The sequence below is a fragment of the Octodon degus genome, unplaced genomic scaffold (genome assembly GCF_000260255.1).
Source record: "Octodon degus isolate 3935 unplaced genomic scaffold, OctDeg1.0 scaffold00279, whole genome shotgun sequence".
Classification (NCBI taxonomy): domain Eukaryota; kingdom Metazoa; phylum Chordata; class Mammalia; order Rodentia; family Octodontidae; genus Octodon; species Octodon degus.
This window is the reverse complement of record NW_004524855.1, coordinates 1273248-1290114: the sequence shown is the minus strand read 5'-3', so window position 1 is coordinate 1290114 and position 16867 is coordinate 1273248. Positions and strand designations below refer to the sequence as shown.

At 57.7% G+C, this 16867-nt stretch overlaps 1 protein-coding gene across 1 annotated transcript; it reads left to right on the top strand.

Moving 5' to 3' along the window:
- The first annotated feature begins 5944 nt into the window (after window positions 1–5944).
- Fads1 (fatty acid desaturase 1) lies at window positions 5945–14470 on the top strand. Its single transcript, XM_004646760.2, has 12 exons — window positions 5945–6196; window positions 6985–7095; window positions 7454–7651; window positions 7996–8097; window positions 8175–8303; window positions 11085–11145; window positions 12507–12583; window positions 13142–13239; window positions 13318–13414; window positions 13503–13582; window positions 13667–13792; window positions 13883–14470. Exons 1-12 carry the CDS (start codon window positions 5993–5995, stop codon window positions 13932–13934), a joined length of 1335 nt encoding a protein of 444 aa, XP_004646817.2. The 5' UTR covers window positions 5945–5992; the 3' UTR covers window positions 13935–14470.
- The last annotated feature ends 2397 nt before the right edge of the window (window positions 14471–16867 follow it).

The window sequence follows — 16867 nt, the reverse complement described above, 5'->3', positions numbered from 1 at the left end:
ACTCGGGACCCCCTTCTGTCCCTCTCCGACAGAAGCTTTCCTTTCCAATAAAGTTTTACCTTCAGCCTCCGTTTGTTCCTAAAATTCATTCTTCGGTTTTAGAGAACATGAACTCATTCAGGCCAGGTTGGGACTTTCACGTCCCTGTATCCCTCTGAGCTTGAGGCCAGTCTGGGTTACATGAGTTCAAAGACAGCCTGGACTACATAGAGAGACCCCCATCTCAAAAAACAACCAATCAAAAACATTCACTGAAACAGTATCTACCATACAGAAAAAATGGAAACACTTTATTTATTTTTTTTTTTGGCAGAACCAGGGATTGAACTCAGACCTTGGCGCTTGCCAGGCAAGTGCTTACTCCACTGAGCCATCTCCCCGGCCCTCCGGAAATACCTTAAATGCTCATCAATGTGACATTATTTTATTTAAAATAATGTGAGCGCTGGGAGATGGCTCAGTAGAATAACCACTTCCCTGGCAAGTGCAAGGGCCTGAGTTCAATCCCCGGTTCCACAAAAAAAATAAAATAAAATAAAAAATAAATAAATAAAATAAAATAAAATAAAATAATGTGAAAAATTATTGGCTTTGAGGCACCCACTCAAAGGAAAAAGACAAAAAGGGAATGATAATAGTGATTGCTTCTTTTTTTTTTTTTTTCTTGAAACAGTGTCTCACTACGTAGCGCAGGTTGATCTGCTTTTTTATGTATTAGCTACAGGGTCTGCAGGGTCTCACCACGCATAGATCGGACTCGTAGCGATCCTCCTGTTTTCAGCCCCCCAAGCGCTGGGATTACAGGCATGCGCCACCACGCCCAGCCTCAATTGCTGGCTCAGCGCGCCCGGCGGGTGGGGCCGGCACGGTGCAGGCTGGCCTTGAACTCGCAGCAGCCCTTCTGCCTCAGCCTCCCGAGTCCTGGGATGGCAGGCGTGCATCCCATGCATGCTGGCGCAAAAGATGACCCTTAACTAACCGCAGCTACCTGAAGTCACTCACTCCACACGTGGTCCCTACTGTAGAATGTCCTTTGTGGGCCACCTGGGCTGGTGCGGGGTACCCAGAGCCTGAAGCACACGGGCCAGGAGCAGCCCAGTTGCCAAGGAGGCTGGACTGAGTCACCAACAGTGGTCAGCAGCTCCCGTGTTGGCACGATGGGAACTTGGGTTCATATGTGTATTCCTCCACCTTTCACCCTTGAAATGCAGAAAAGAAAGCAACGGCAGCCAGCGAAGGACCAGGACCACTCCTTAGAGATGCATGGAGGGAAGCAAGACATGGTGGCACATGTCCACGATCGTAGAGCTCAGGAGGACAAGGCAGGAGGGTTGCTAGGAATTCGAGGCCCGCCTGGAACACATAGGAAGACCCTGTCTCAGGGAAAAAACAAAACAAAACAAAAAACCCCACAGAAATGCCTGGAGCATGGGGCTGGTGAGATGGCTCAGTGGTCTAAAGCACCTACTTAGAACAAGCTTAGCAAAGCACACGGATCACGGTTCAATCCCCCAGCACCACATGCCAGCCAGCCCGCCCCCTGGTGGGCTGAGCTGGCCACACACACACACACACACACACACACACACATAAATAATTAAAAAAAAAAATGCCTGGAGCATAAGTGCCTCACAGACCGCCCCTCCCTTTTGGTTTTTGAGATGGGGCTTCATTACGTAGTCCTGGCTGGCCTCAAACTCACAGTGAGCCTCCCAATTCCTGGGATTACAGCCTTTCGCCACCACACCCAGCAGACTGCCCCTTTAAAAGTTTCTCGCAGAAAGCAAATGACATAATCTTAAGTCTTTTCACAAATATGAGTCAAAAACTTTTGCCGTCTGGGCAGGAAATCTTGTTCCTCCGGCCAGAAAAACAACTAGGATCCTGGGAGCTTCCCGTGTGGTGCCTCGCACAGGGGTCCAAGCTGCGAGCCGCAGCTGCAGGGCTGCTCCTGCCTGCACGGTGACCTGCGTGCTTGGGTGACTCGGCTCTATTTTCTTACATATTGCCGTAGTAGACTACAAAACAGCTCGGGGCCGGGGAGATGGCTCAGTAGAACAAGTGCTTTTCTGTAAAATCCCACTGGGCTCATTTTGCATGGGGATTGGATTCATAATTCACAACATAGGTTGGCCCGGCTGTTCTTTCTGCTTTCCCTGTGTGGACGCCGTGGCACAGGGGATGCCACACAGCCAAGAGGCCTGCAGGTCCCACAGGGAAGACAACTGAGAAACTAAGTACAGAACAGCCCTCAGCAGGAATCTCCAGGAGCCAAGCTGGCCAACACAAGGATATCCAGGTAGCAGCCAGAAAGACAGCGCGACGACATCTGCGCTCCCAGTCGTGACTCAGGGCCTGCCAGTGACCACAGCCCACCACTTACAAGAAGTCCCTGACTTTCAAACATGATCTGATCCTGGAGAATGTTCATAAGTCGGAATTTTGTGAGTCCGACCAGGGGAGTCTTAATACAGCTTTGAGACCAACGTAAGGTGTGTATCACTCACACGCCTGGTGTCCCCTCCTCGCTAGCACGCTTTCCTGTTGCTCCCAGCTGAACCCTGTGCCTGATGGCACCACAAGGAGCACACAGGGGCAGGACCACAACAGCACCGCAAGTGTGTGCCCACCTATAAACGTTGACAACTTGAGTGTCTGCCAGGCAGGGGCTGACCATGCTTCCACATGCCTGATTTTGAGAGGAATCTGTCTTCGTGGTCACCCTAGTGGCACAAGTCACAGCACACAGCGCTGTTCAGTTCCAGACCTGGGGCCAGAAGGGAGAAGGGGAGAGATGTGAACCCTCTGGGAGGCTCCCGTAAGTGTTCATCTACTGCAGCTCGATTCCTTCACCTGCAGGACGGTGGCTGTGCAGCCAGTCCCTCCAAGCCCAGGAGCGAGCCCCAGGAGCTCTCTTGGTGGCTTCCTCAGTGGAAACTGAATTATCTTCTATTTAGAGGTTATTTGATAATTTTGCTTATCAACTGCTTTGGCTTCTCAGTACCGTAGTTATTATGGGAAATGTCATAGTACCCTTTTCACTCCTGGGACAACGTACCCAGTGCCCGTCACCCGAAGGAGGAGGGCTCCTCGATTGGCTGGCTGCTGGCTGAGAAGACCTGGAGGGCGACCTGGCTCAGGGCAGCCATTTGCATCGCGGGGTGGAAGCAGCAAGGGGGGGGGGAGCCGGGTACAAGGGCAAATCCTTCCAGGTCCCAGCAGGGACACCCCAGCCGGGTCTGCGCTCATGGCCTGCAGGCTGGGAGACCACTTTAGATCCAAGCCCAGCAGAGCTTTCGGGGCTATTCAGACGCCCAACCGGTGAGGAGGTCAAACAGACAGAGTAAGAGAACTCTGCATGACAGGCTACTTGGCCTGTATAAGCTCTTATTTTCCTTAAATCCAACTAACTTGAGCTGTTTTTTGTTGTTGTTGTTGTTGTTGCGGAACCGGAGTTTAAACTCAGACCCTTGCGGGGTCTGAGGAGGAGGAATTGGAAGACCTCCAACAGCCGAAGTGACCCAGAACCAGCAGTTAGAGGCATCCACTCCCTGAACCGAGACTTGGGAAGCTGCAGCACAACCGTGGCACAAAACAGACCCCAGCCCGGGTACTGGAGAGACAGCTGGCACCTATGGCCAGCCAGCTTTTGACAAAGGGGCTAAAATGCACATCGGTGAAAGCACAGGGACTACACACAGGGCGCCGGGGAAACTGGTGATTTCATGCAGCACATGGCCGGACCCACACCTCTGACCATGTACAACAGTCAGCCCACAGTGCATTGAAGATCCAAAGGCAAGATGCCAAACCAAGAAACCAAGAGGAGAAAACCTGGGGACGCTCCATGACGGTGGTCCAGGAGTGTTCAGCTCCAAACTTGAGCACTCAGGAAACCGAAGCAAAGCAGTCATTGCAGGTGGACCAGGCCCGCAATCTCCTGCATGAGTGGTCGGGAAGGCTCAAGTAAATGAGTCACGGGATAGGACTTTAGGGCTCCAGCAGGATCAAAACCCTCTCATACAATTGCAGATCCAGGGGCTGGAGAGATGGCTCAGTGGAATAAGCACTTCCTTGGCTAGCACAAGGGCCTGAGTTCAATCCCCAGTTCCACCAAAAAGAGGAAAAAAAAAAAAAATTCCAGATCCCCTCACTGGGGGCTGAGACAAAGAACTTCTCTGGTGACCCATACATATTTGGTTTCCAGACAAAGGAGGGGGACACAGAGGTAAGTGTGGGAGTCTGAGCAGGACCTCTCAAGGACCTTGGGAGTCCACTCAAGGATTACTTCAAGAGACACATTAAGTTAATTTAGGAGGAGTATGTATCTCTAGGAAGGGCTCCACCCAGGAGTGAGATGCCTGCAGCTACAGACTTTATCTAGTTAATTGGGCTTGGAGCCAGGTGTTCTTAGCTGTGACCTTGTCTTGTGAGGCTTCTGGGCTTCACCTGCCATACCGAGTCCACAGACCATCTCCAGGCCAGGAGCCTAGGCCTTGGGCGGATGAAAAGGAGACGCAGAAACCAGGTGGTTAATTCCAGTCCTGCTCAGAGTTGCGCCATCAGTGGGGTCTCATTGAACTAGAGTCTAGGCACACCTGAGGCAGTCACAGCACGCAGGACAGTTGGTGCATGGGACAGGAGGGAGGACTCTCAAACTGAACCTCAGATAAAGAGTATCCAAAACATGCAAGGAACTCAACTTGAAAGCAAGCTGATTAAAAAATTCACTGATATTTATCAATAAAATTTTGGAAAAAAAATTCACTGATGGAAGCTGGGGAGATAGCTCGGGGGTGTAAGCACCTGCCTGGCAAGCACGAGGACTTGAATTCAAGCCCTAGAACCTCAGGTGCACTGTGCAGGCCCAAACCGGGCGTGGTAGCACACACCCATAATCGCAGCTCTAGGGAGGCTGGGACAACAGGATCACTGGGCCCAAACTGCAGAGCTAGACCCTGCATAGGGAGACTCTGCGTTTAAAAAATGCACAAATGCCATTTAGGGGCCGGGGAGATAGCTCGGTGGCATAAGCGCTTGCCTGGCAAGTGCAAGGTCCTGAGTTCAATTCCCAGCACAAAAAGAAGCCAGCGACCAGAGTCAGTGTGCCAGTTAATCAGCCAGACTTAGCCACACTGCAAGGCAAACTGAAAAGCCTGCTCTGCAGGCTGAATGCGTATATCTTTGTGTCAACTCACAAAACAAATAAGCAAACAGAAAGGCAGGAGAGAGCCGGCCGGTGAACTCCAGCCTGGTTCAACGTAGATGCGCCTGTCGGCCAACAATGAGAACACAGAGCCGGTGGACATGCCGGCACCTGAGGCCACGCCACGCGCACGCTGGACGCGCAGAGCTCCACTGTCCTCTCGGCTGAGCGCACTGCCCACCCGCCTTGCCAGGCGCGGGCGATTGTGAGCCTGCTGAAGCAAATGTCCACTTTAACTCGTCCAAAGAGTTTGGTATTTTTTGAGAGATTTCTTTCTTTCTTTCTTTTTTTTGTTTCTTTTTTTAAAGTACTGCGGATGTAACCCAGGACCTTTGCGTGAGATAACGTCTTGCTGAACTGCTGAGCACGGGCTCCAACACGGGATTCTCCTGCCTCAGCCTCCTTGAGCGCAGGATCACAGGCCCGTGGCCTCAGCCAGGGCCGTTTGCTCCCTCACCGCGCCCACACTTCGCAGGGTCCCGCAGGTCCGCCGCACCCAGGCCTCCTAGCGCTGGGCCTGGGCCTGGCGAGCCGGGCGCACAAGGCGGCACAGCGCGCAGGGCGGCACAGGACCGTTAGTCGGTGTGGCCGGCTCGGTCCCGCCCCGCTCCCCTCGACCGCGCCCCCTTTCCGAGCCCAGCAGGGGGCGCGTGTCGGGCCGAGCACCGCCCCGTGGGCGGGGTGGGGGCGGGGCTCGCTCCGCGCCACAAGGTCCGGCCAATGGGTGCCCGCGCGGCGGCGGTAGCGGCGCAGAAAGCCGGGCGCACCCTGTGGTCCCCGCGCGCGATGGCTGCGGAGCCCGAAGTCGCCGGGACGCGGGCGCCGGGGCGCGGCGCGCGCCTCTTCACGTGGGAGGAGGTGGCGCAGCGCTCAGGGCGCGGGGAGCGCTGGCTCGTGATCGAGCGCAAGGTGTACGACATCAGCGACTTCGCGCGGCGCCACCCGGGAGGCTCGCGGGTCATCAGCCACTACGCGGGCCAGGATGCCACGGTATGGGGCGCGGGGCCGGGCGGGACGGGGCGCGCCGACAAAGGCCGCGGCGTGGGTGCGGGTGGGATGGGACCGGGCCGCGGACTCCCACGTGGGTGCGCCCGTCGCGCGGGGCCGCCTCCGTTCCCGCTCCAGGTCCCGGGCCGCCCAGACGGAGCACGGCAAGTCCGGTGGCGCTTGTCCTCGGGATCGAGCTGGTCCCCGCCCCGCGTGATGTTCCGCTAGCGCCTCCCCCTCCCCCCCAGGGTTCCTGCTAGGTCTCCGCGTGCAAGGGCCGGCCTGCCCGGGCACAGCCGGCCTGGTCACCCGAGTGACCACTGCGGAGCAGGCACGGCGTCTGCGTGCAGAAGAACAGGCCCGTGCGGTCCCGACACTCTTGGCCACCGGGATGCTGCCAGTCCTCTGCAGGGCAGCAAGGATTCCCCACCCACCCTACCTGGCCTTGAGCCCTCTGGGCAGGGCTGGTCAGAGCTCCAGCGTGCCGCAAGGGATGGAGCTCGGTTCCTCGCCCCGGGGCCTGCTGGGGCTCGCGTGTCCCTGGGGCAGTCTGGAAAAGTGGGCTCCAGGGTATGGGTTGATGACTGAGACCTGATGGAGATGCTTTGGCTCGCCTGGCCCTGGCTGTTCTCCATTCAGGCCTGAATTTCTGGGGCCATGCACCTACCCTCCATCCACTACCCCACAGGGGATCTTGAGCCTGGTGTTGCCTGGCTTGCTGGGACAGGAAGGTCACCTTGGCAACCTCTTTGGCAGCAGGCCTTCCTCACCTCTCGCCCCCCCTCCCCCAGGATCCCTTCACTGCGTTCCACATCGACAAAGCCCTTGTGAGAAAGTACATGAGCTCGCTCCTGATCGGGGAGCTGGCTCCGGAGCAGCCCAGCTTCGAGCCCAGCAAGAACGTGAGATTCTGTGTGCCGTGAGGGGTCTGGCTGGTGGGGAGGGCAGAAGCCTCCATTGGGCCACAGCTGACAGGCGTGTGGCTCCAGGTCCCACCTCACCCTCGGTGTCTTGGGGCTTCAGCCCAGGCAGCAGGCAATTGGACCCAAGTTCCCCAGGGCTGCCCCAGCAGTGCCCCTGCCCCTGGCTGCTTGTTAGAGGCCAGGCCTGAGCTCACAGTTGCCACACATGCAAAAACATAGCTCAGATGGCTTGTGCCATCAGTCTGGTGTCCAGGAGGTGATGACATGTTGAAGGCCCTGCTGGCTTATGGCGGGCGGCCCCAGACAGTCCCTGCTCTCATAACCCTTCCACCCGCAGGAGGCGCTGACCCATGAGTTCCGGGCACTGCGGGCCGCAGTGGAGCGGATGGGACTCTTGAGAAGCAGCCATCTCTTCTTTCTGCTGTACCTGCTGCACATCCTGCTGCTGGACATCGCCGCCTGGCTCACCCTGCACATCTTTGGGACATCCTTGGTACCCTTCCTCCTCTGCGCTGTGCTGCTGAGCGTGGTCCAGGTGAGAGCTGGCTCGGCCCCTGCTCGCAGCCGCCTAGGAATTTTCTGTGCACATCTTGTTCTCCTGTGCCTCCCAGCTGAGCTTCTTGCCCGCTGGTCCCTTCTTCCTGTGGAGTGGGACTGGCTTCGAGTTTGGGTTCTGCCCAGTGTGCCAGAAACAGTCTTAGTGGGGCTTGGCTTCTGCCAGCTGCAGCTCCACCCTGTGTTCTGATAGCAGCCAGGCCTGGTGCCCGGTCGGGCAGCACTCAGCCGCCCCTCGCTCCCCGTGGGCTCTTTCTTGCATCCTGGGTGCTGTCCCAGGTGCGTGTCTGGCCCCAGGCCCTGCACCTCCTGGCTTGTCCACAGGCGCAGGCCGGTTGGCTGCAGCATGACTTCGGGCACCTGTCGGTCTTCAGCACCTCCACACTGAACCACCTGCTGCATCACTTCGTGATCGGTCACCTGAAGGTGGGTGGGGCCCCAGGGCTGCTGGGCACGGGGTGGGGTGTGGCTTCCATGGAAGCTCAGGTCCCTGTTCTTCGCAGGGGGCCCCTGCCAGCTGGTGGAACCACATGCACTTCCAGCACCATGCCAAACCCAATTGCTTCCGCAAAGACCCAGACATCAACATGCACCCCTTTTTCTTCGCCTTAGGGAAGGTGCTTTCGGTGGAGGTAAGCAGGTGGTGTGGGGGAAGGGCAGGGGCTGGACTGCAGCCGGACGGCCCGGGGGCTTGGGCAGGCCCTGCACTGGATGCGACTCGAGCCCTGACCTTGTCACTCTAAGGAAGAACAGGTGGTAGCCAGGGCTCCCGGGTGGGGGTCCCCAGCTCCTACAGCCGTGCAGCAGTGGCGCGGGCTGCACAGGTCCGGGAGACCACTCCCTGAAGGCCTGCTCACCATCAGAGGTTCTGCCTGAGCTCTTCAGGTGCTTCCCAAGTCCCCTGCTCTGGCTAGAGGATCCCTGGAACATCAGACCCTGGGTACAGTCGGCCATCTGTGTTGCTGGACTCTGCTTCTGTAGGTTCTGGATACTCAGAAAAGCACAGTTGCTCCGTATCGAATGTGTTTTCTCGTAATTTCCTAAGCGATGCGGTGCATCTCTTAGTGGTTGTGTTGTGTTAGGCATCCAGGTACCTAGAGAGGTGTGAAGTGCGAGTAGCAGGGCTGGCTGTGGCCCAGTAGACAGTTCTTGCCCACTGTGGGCGCCAGCCTGGTTCTGGAAGGCCCATGACCCTGGAGGACTGCAGCTTTCCGAAGGCGGGAGCGCTACCTGAGGGGCTTGCCCTGGATCCCATCCCTGTGGCGCCCAGGGCAACCTCTCTGCTTCTTCCCACCCTCTTGGCTTTCCCTGGTCACCAGGCCAGGAGCAAAACCCCAGTGCTAAAGGAAGAGTGAGGGTAGGCGAGGATCTGCGGGCCTTCTGAGGGTAGGCATCTTTCAGAAGGTTCTGAAAGCCCCCAGAATTCCTCAGAAAGTTAAGTTAAAACCAATGAACAGTGCTTGCTGGTTAGCTCAGTTGTTTAAGTGCCTGCTTAGGCAAACTCTGACAGGCGCAGGGGACCTCGGTTCAGTCCCCAGCTCCACATACCATACTAGACCTGCCCTTAAGGCAGCCTGAGCCAGCCAAAACAAACAAACAAACAAACAAACAAACCGAAAAACAAACCTGCGACCATGTTGTACACTGCTGTCTGCCTCCTGCCAGCACCCCCACCCCACCCCCCCAGTGACATTTCAGCTGCCAGGAGCTAAGCTGTTCAGCTCCAGGCAGGAGTTCAAGGTGGCTGGCCTGGCTCTGCTCTGCATTGGCTTTTAAAAATCCATTTTTTAATTTTTTTTTCAATTTTATTTGTTTATTATTTAGTGTGTGTGGCCAGCTCAGCCCACCAGGGGGCAGGGCTGGCTGGCATGTGGTGCTGGGGGATTGAACCGCGGTCCCTGTGCTTTGCTTTGCTTAGCTTGTTCTAAGTAGGTGCTTTAGACCACTGAGCCATCTCACCAGCCCATCTGCACTGGCTTTGAGTGGCGCTGGCCAGCCTGGCACAGGGGCCTCTCAGCTTCTGCCCCACGGCTCCTGGGGCTCACCCACTGCTTGCTAGGGTGGCTGTTTACAGTATGGGTCACTCTTAGGGGTCACTAAGCGCTGGCCCCTTAGCATGTGTGAGACGGTTTGGGAGGCGGAGTGGAGGGACCGCTGTTCCCATACTATACTTCCGCTGCCCCTTGGTGAGAGAGGGTCCTCAGGGAACCTCATGCCCTCTGGGATCCAAGCCTGTGGCTCCTCCTGCCATGCTGTGAGCAGGGGCTAGAGCTGTGGGCTGTGTGGGGGCTCCCCAGCCAGCTGCACTGGATAGAAACTCCCTAGCTGGCTCCTCATGGGACCTGAGGCCAGTGGGACGTTCCAAACCCAAGGGTGACACTGCTAACAATCATGATGACCTTTGGCTGTCCCCTGAGGAGCAGTGCCCTACATGCCCCACTAACCCAGACAGTGCTGCTTCGTGGCGCCAGCCGATCCCCGCTCCCTTGGGCCCCCAGCCCACTGCCCACGTGCCTCTGGCCCACTCCATCACTATAGTAAATGCCTGGGTCTGAGTAGAACAAAGGCCAATTAGGAGTCCCAGCTCTAGAGGCTGCAAGTCCTAGGTGGGCAGATCCATCACCTCACTTGTTAAAGACTCCAGGCCTAAGAGCCCGCCAGCTTCCTTTGCACACACAGGAAGCTCCGTCTATGGGAACCTCAACACCTAGCAGTGACCATGCAGGGTGGGAACCGAGGTGCTTGGGCTGGCTGCAGGGTGCCAGAAAGCTTCCTCCACCAGCCTGCGCACACAGTGGTGGGCACGTGCTGGGCTAGCCTGGCCTCACCCAGGGTGAGCACTGGGGCCATGTTCTTGTGATGGTCTGGTCACTAGAACCCCTTGGGACAAGGGACATAGGAGCCAGGGAGAGAACTGGCAGGGTGTCCATGGGACCTAGCCAGGCCCAGGCTGGCTGGCCAGGTCACTGCCACTTGTCTTGCTGCTGGGCCTACAAAATTGTCACCCCCACTGGGGAGAAAACTCGAACCTTCAGAAGGCCATGTCCGCCATGCGGACGCTTCCACAAATGGCACCATGCTTTGCTCAGCTTTCAGGATCTTAGAAAGTTCTTGCTAAAGTCAAGAGAGCAGAAAACTGGGGACCCTGGAGAACTACATGCTTGACCTCGGTCCTTCCTGTATAGGGGCTGCAGTGGTGGGCTAGAGTTTGGGATGGTGGTGGTCCTGGCAGTCCTAGGTGCAGGGCAGTGTGCAGTCCTGCACCTGCTTCCTGGGTGGGGCCCCGCCCAGGACGAGCTTTGGGGCGTCACAGCCCCACCATGGCCACGGCCCCCCAAGCAGGGGCTGCAGCTGGGGTGGGGAAGGTGCCGTCTGCACCCAGACTGCAGGGTCATGGCTGCTTTTTGTTACAGCTCGGGAAACAGAAGAAAAAGTACATGCCGTACAACCACCAGCACAAGTATTTCTTCCTGAGTGAGTTCCCTGGCCTACAGCAGGCCCCAGTGGAGCTGGGAGAGGTGGGGAGGGAGCCCACCCGAGAGTGGAGGTCAAGGTGAGCTCTGGGGCAGGCACCCAGGAGGCACAGAGCGGCAGGAGGGTGACAGGCCCGCCGCCTGAGCTCTCTCTGGAGGCCGCTGTGTCAGAGCTGCCCCGCGAGCCCCAAGCCTGAGCTGCGCAGCTTTCTTCTGGGTTTTTTTGGTTTTGTATGGAGAATGGAACTCAGGAGCTTGTGCTTACCCTCTGTCTCCTGGCCCTGGCACAGCTCTTGGTTTTGTTTTAATATTTATTTATTTATTTTGGGGGGGGCAGCTCAGCCCTCCAGGGGGCGGGGCTGGCTGGCATGTGGTGCTGGGGGATTGAACTGTGGTCCCTGTGCTTTGCTAAGCTTGTTCTAAGTATAAGTAGGTGCTTTAGACCATTGAGCCATCTCACCAGCCCACAGCTCTTTTTTAAAATATATTTTATTTTATTTTTGGCGAAACCTGGGATTGAACTCAGGCCCTTGCGCTTGCCAGGGAAGTGCGTATTCCACTGAGCCATCTCCCTGACCCTCTTTTTTTTTTTTTTTTAAAGTATTCATTTTATTTATTTGTCTGCCACAGGGTCTCACTACGCAGCTCAGACTCAGTAGCGATCCTCCTGTCTCAGCCTCCCCAGCGCTGGGATTACAGGCATGCGCCACCACACCTGTTTGTTAATTTTTATTTATTATACACAGCTTTCAATTTTCATATTTTTACAGGAAGGGAGGGGAGTGTTCAGTTGCAGGACGTTACCCCAGTTGCCCACTCCCAGCACTAGTGTGTCAGTCCAAGCTGGGGGATCTGAGGCAGGCATGTGACTTGTGCCGCAGATCCCCCACCTGCAGGAAGGGACATGGGGGACATGCGTGGTGCATAGGGTGTGAGTGGAGTCTTCAGCACACAGAGACTTTTCACGAGAAATCACAATCTCTGCTCCTGGCTGGTGACTCCTGGCTGCACGCTGGAGTGGCACAGGCCCGGCACCAAGGTCTGAGGCAGTGAGTGCAGTCGGTGAGGAGCCAGCGGGCTGCCCCAACACATGCAGGCATGTGCCACTTGTTCCAGATCCTGCCTGTGCCCTCCCCAGAGCAGCCGGGGCAGCTGTGGAGCAGGGTGTGGCCGTGGCCCCAGGGTGTTGGAGGCTGTCCTCGCCGGCGGCCGGCCTGGAAGCTTGGCGTGTCCACCGCTCACACACTTGTGCCCACCTCTCGTGCTGGTGGGGCTGTGTGAGGCGCTGAGGGGCGCTCGTGGCCGGTCATCTGCTCAGTGGCCCTCTTGCTGCTCACGCTGGCCCCTCTCCTTTCTCCCCAGTTGGGCCACCAGCTCTGCTGCCGCTCTACTTCCAGTGGTACATTTTCTATTTTGTCATCCAGCGGAAGAAGTGGGTGGTAAGGCCCCGGGCAGCCCGCGTTCTGCGTCCCCTAGTACTCTGGGAGGAGGAGCAAGCTGCTCTGGGGGAGACTGAGGCTGGCTCCAGGCCCAGTTTGCAGCGAGGCCAATTTGCAGCGAGGCCTAGCCCCAGGTAAAGCTGCCTCTCCAGCCTGAGGGAGGGAGTGGCCCTGGCTTGAGCTCAGCCGCTCCGAGGCCAAGGGAGCTGTGTGTGTGGTGGGGGAGCGTGTGCTGAGGCCGAATGGGATGATGCTGCAGGACGGGTCCAGTGCTGCTTGCCTGCAGGCCCCTTTCCCAGCGGTTCACGCGGGGTGGCCAGGAGCTGACAGGCAGAGGGAGGCGGCACCAGGCCGAGAAATGGGTGAGGCCACGTGGCCCCTGGACATAGCACAGAGACCTGGATGTTGGGATGAGCGTGGTCCTGGTCTCCAAGCAGAGGGGCTGGGGTTCCCTTGGTCGGGGTGCAGAGGGGTGGGCTGGGGTGGAAGACCCATGGGCCACAGCCCTGGGGTGCCGGGCAGGCACTGAGGCAGCCCCCTCTGCCTGGTGGCCCACAGGATCTGTTCTGGATGCTCACCTTCTACGTGCGCCTGACCCTCACCTATGTGCCCCTGCTGGGCCTCCAGGGCTTCCTGGGCCTATTCTTCATCGTCAGGTAGTGCAGGGCAGGGGCGTGGGGGGCCCTCCTGGGAGAACGCAGCCGGGTGGCTCACACTGGGGCCCTCGCCCACAGGTTCTTGGAGAGCAACTGGTTTGTGTGGGTGACACAGATGAACCACATCCCCATGCACATCGACCATGACCGCAATGTGGACTGGGTGTCCACGCAGGTGAGCCTGCCCCACGGCTGCGCCTGCCCTGCCAGCTGCTGGGAGGGCCAGCTCGGCTTGGCTGACATGGGACCCTTGCCCTCTGCAGCTGCAGGCCACCTGCAATGTGGAGCAGTCCTTCTTCAACGACTGGTTCAGCGGCCACCTCAACTTCCAGATCGAGCACCAGTGAGTGGGGCCCCGGGGGTGGGGCGTGGGGGAGGGGTCGGCTTGGGGAGGGGTGGGAGGGCCACTGACTCTGCTCTCCCCCAGCCTCTTCCCCACGATGCCCCGGCACAACTACCACAAGGTGGCGCCGCTCGTGCGGTCCCTGTGTGCCAGGCACGGCATTGCCTATCAGTCCAAGCCGCTGCTGGCCGCCTTCGCAGACATCGTGCGGTAAGCGCAGCATGCAGCCTGTGGGGGCCAGGGAGTGGAGGCGGTGAGGGCTGCGTCTCCTGTCCTCACCGCCTGCTCCTGTCTCTGCAGCTCACTGAAGGAGTCAGGACAGCTGTGGCTGGACGCCTATCTTCACCAGTAGCAGTGGATCCCCAGCTCCGCGTGGAAGAGGAAGCGGGCGCACAAGGGACACAGAGGGACACCCACTGCAGTGGGGTGTTGGGGATGTTGGGGGGTGGGGACACAAGGGCGGGGATGTTGTTTCCTTTACTACTTTAGTAGATGCAGGTGGGTGGTGAGTAGCAGGGACGGGAAAGGGGTCGGAGCAGGGTCCCTGGTCTACTTCTTAGTAACTCACCTCCCTCCCTAGTAGACCTCAGAGGGCAGGAGCAGCTGGCTGGAGTGCTCAGGAGGGGACCAGCCACCTCTCACCAAGGCCCTGAGAGCTCAGGTCTCCACCAGGTCCCTGTGCCTGCATTTGCAGTCCAGGGTCAAGAGGGCGAAGGCCAGGATTGTTGTCTGGAGACGTTTGGCCCACAAGACCCTGGTGCTGCTGCTATCTGGCTAGGGATCCATGAGGATTCTGTGGGAACCAGTGGAGGCCAGGGTGTTGTTGCTGGCTGTTCGAAACCCTCTTTGTCTCACCTCTAACCATGCGCCGGGATGCAGGACTCTTCCTGCTCCACTAGACGTGAGCAGACAGGGTGACTCGACCCCGGCCTGTCCTCCTCAGAAAGAAACGGGGTTCCCATCGGTCCCCATGGCCTCTGAAGCTGTCACTGGGTTGTAAGGTGGCAGTTGTGGGCACAGGTGTCAGGGCCCGGGCCATGAGGTGTGTGCAGGCAGTGTTTCCCACAGGAGCAGAGAGTCCATGAGTCACTCCTAGACTAAGGCAGAAATAGGAGGGCGACCAGCACAGGTGTTTGTGGCCGTCACTGCGTCTTGCTGTCAGCTTCTGTTTTAGTGTCTGAGTCTTGTGACCAAATGGGAATTTAGGGTAACTCCTTAAAAATATTCTAACACTAAATTTTTAAATGTTCTGATTTGCAAAAAATAAAAACTTGATTGAACTTATCTTTCCAGAGGGGCCAGAATATTCCAGAGGAGTCTCCCCAGGCCCCTGAGGCTACCGTCCAGCACTTACTCTTCCTACTTGGCTGCCACCTTTCTGTGTGGCCTGGAAGGCAGAAGTGGGGTCCGTGTTGACTGGGGCTGGCAGTCACGGGAACAGGGTGTTAGCCCGTGGGTTTAGGGGGGAAACAGCCTGTGCCCAGGCTGGGGGTCCTGGCGTATCCTATGCCAACCCAGAGAGCCAGGGCTATAGGGTTGAGCCACCTCATGGTGGCCCTGTTGGACAACCTGTTTGGGGACCTCCAGGCTGGGGGCAGGCACTGGAAGCAGTGTTGGGGTGCTTGCTGGTACCCAAAGCTCACTCCATAGAAGGTGCCAGCCCGGCCCGCTGCCTGTGCTGTGAACGTGGCATCCCCAGCCTAGGATGCCAGCTGGCCCTGGTCCCAGGCTGCGCAGCTGCACCACACCAGTGAGTGCCAATGCCAGGCTCGCGCCTGCACTGCCATAGCCTGCTTCACCTGTGGTATGGTTTCATATGGCTACAGGGGACAGTAACAAGACCCAGAATGCCCCAGTGTAATGGAAGCCGCTAACACCTTGCTAAACTGCTCGTTAGAGCTTTTTTTTTTTTGTACGGGGGATCGAACTTAGGACCTTGCACTTGCCAGGCAGATGCTTATGCTGCTGAGCTACAGCCCTGGCCCCAGTCCACAGGCAGAACCCTCGCAGGTCGCCTATGGTCATGCAGGTGGGGCGGAGGCGGCCAGGCCTGCCGCAGTTTCTCTCTGCTTCCATTGCTGCCAGGCCAGGATCTGCTGTGTGTGCCAGCGTTGTTTCCACATCCCGATAGCACAAAGCACGAGAGCAGTCAGCTGGCCCCGCGGAGGCTTGATTTATCACTGTGCTGTGACAGTTCCCTGTTCACTCCCCCGTGCACCTGCTTCCTGCAGCGCCCACTGTGCACACCTGAGACTGGAGGCATGGGGGACTCTGGTGACAGCGGGCCAGGGTAGTGTGTGGCAGGGCAAAGAGCCAGGTCCTAATGGGACCCCCCCCCCCACGCCAGGCTCTGCGCCCCTCCTCAAGAGGCTGTGCTTTAGCCCTTTCTCATTTTCCCTTTGGGCTGTCTCCCTTTACTGAAATCTTTTCTGGTTTCCTCGCGGTCGCGCCACCTAAACCTTGGCCACAGTGCTTGGTGCAGACGGCCCCCTTAACTGGATGGCCTCAACCGGAAAGGAATCTGCACTCCCTCGGGCAGGGCGGCGTGGCCCCGCAGTCGCGTCAGCAGCTGTACAGAGAATGCCAAGCCCAGCTCGAGACAGCAAGCACGCCTGTGCCTGCCACTGAGGGGAATCCCCAGGCGGGCGCACACTTGGCCTGAATCAGAAATGGAGATCAATGAAATCTGTGGCTCTGCTCCATCTGGGGAAGTCGCCCTCATTCATCTACTGCTGGAGTGGATTCCAAGGCAAATTCTGTTGGGCTGGCAAGGGAGACTTCCCTGCCTAGCTGCAGGAGTGCTTTCACCTGGAAGTCTCTTTTAAGAAATGTATTTAGTATAGGGTCTCACTACACAGGTCAGACTCCTAGTGATCGTTTTTTCAGCGTCCCAAGCACTGGGACTAGATGTGCGTCCTGGGGGTGGGGCCGGCACGCCTGCCTGCCTGCCTGCCTGCGCAGGCACTTTCATCCGCCTATCTGGCTGGCCCTTCACCTGGAAAACTGCCTGCTCCATCTAAAGGCTTAAACACCACTGTGCTTCACTCATTTTTGACCAATTTTGGATGGCTGTGTATCTTCAATTTAAAATGGCAGGTGGCATACCTGTGACACCAGCACTGGGGAGGCTGAGCCAGGAGGCCTGTTGACTGATACCAGCCTGGGCTACAGAGTGAGCTCAAGGCCAGCCTGAACTGCATTGAGACCCTGTCTCCAAAAGGGGGGTAAAAATGGAAATAGTGATGGGGATAGAGTTGACTGGCCCCCACCATGCTCTTCCAGGGA

Coding starts and splice junctions, on each gene's coding strand:
- Fads1 (XM_004646760.2), top strand. CDS start 5,993: ATGGCTGCGGAGCCCGAAGTCGCCGGGACGCGGGCGCCGGGGCGCGGC. Junction 8,098..8,174: donor TCGTGATCGGTCACCTGAAG/GTGGGTGGGGCC, acceptor TGTTCTTCGCAG/GGGGCCCCTGCCAGCTGGTG. Junction 12,584..13,141: donor TCCAGCGGAAGAAGTGGGTG/GTAAGGCCCCGG, acceptor GGTGGCCCACAG/GATCTGTTCTGGATGCTCAC.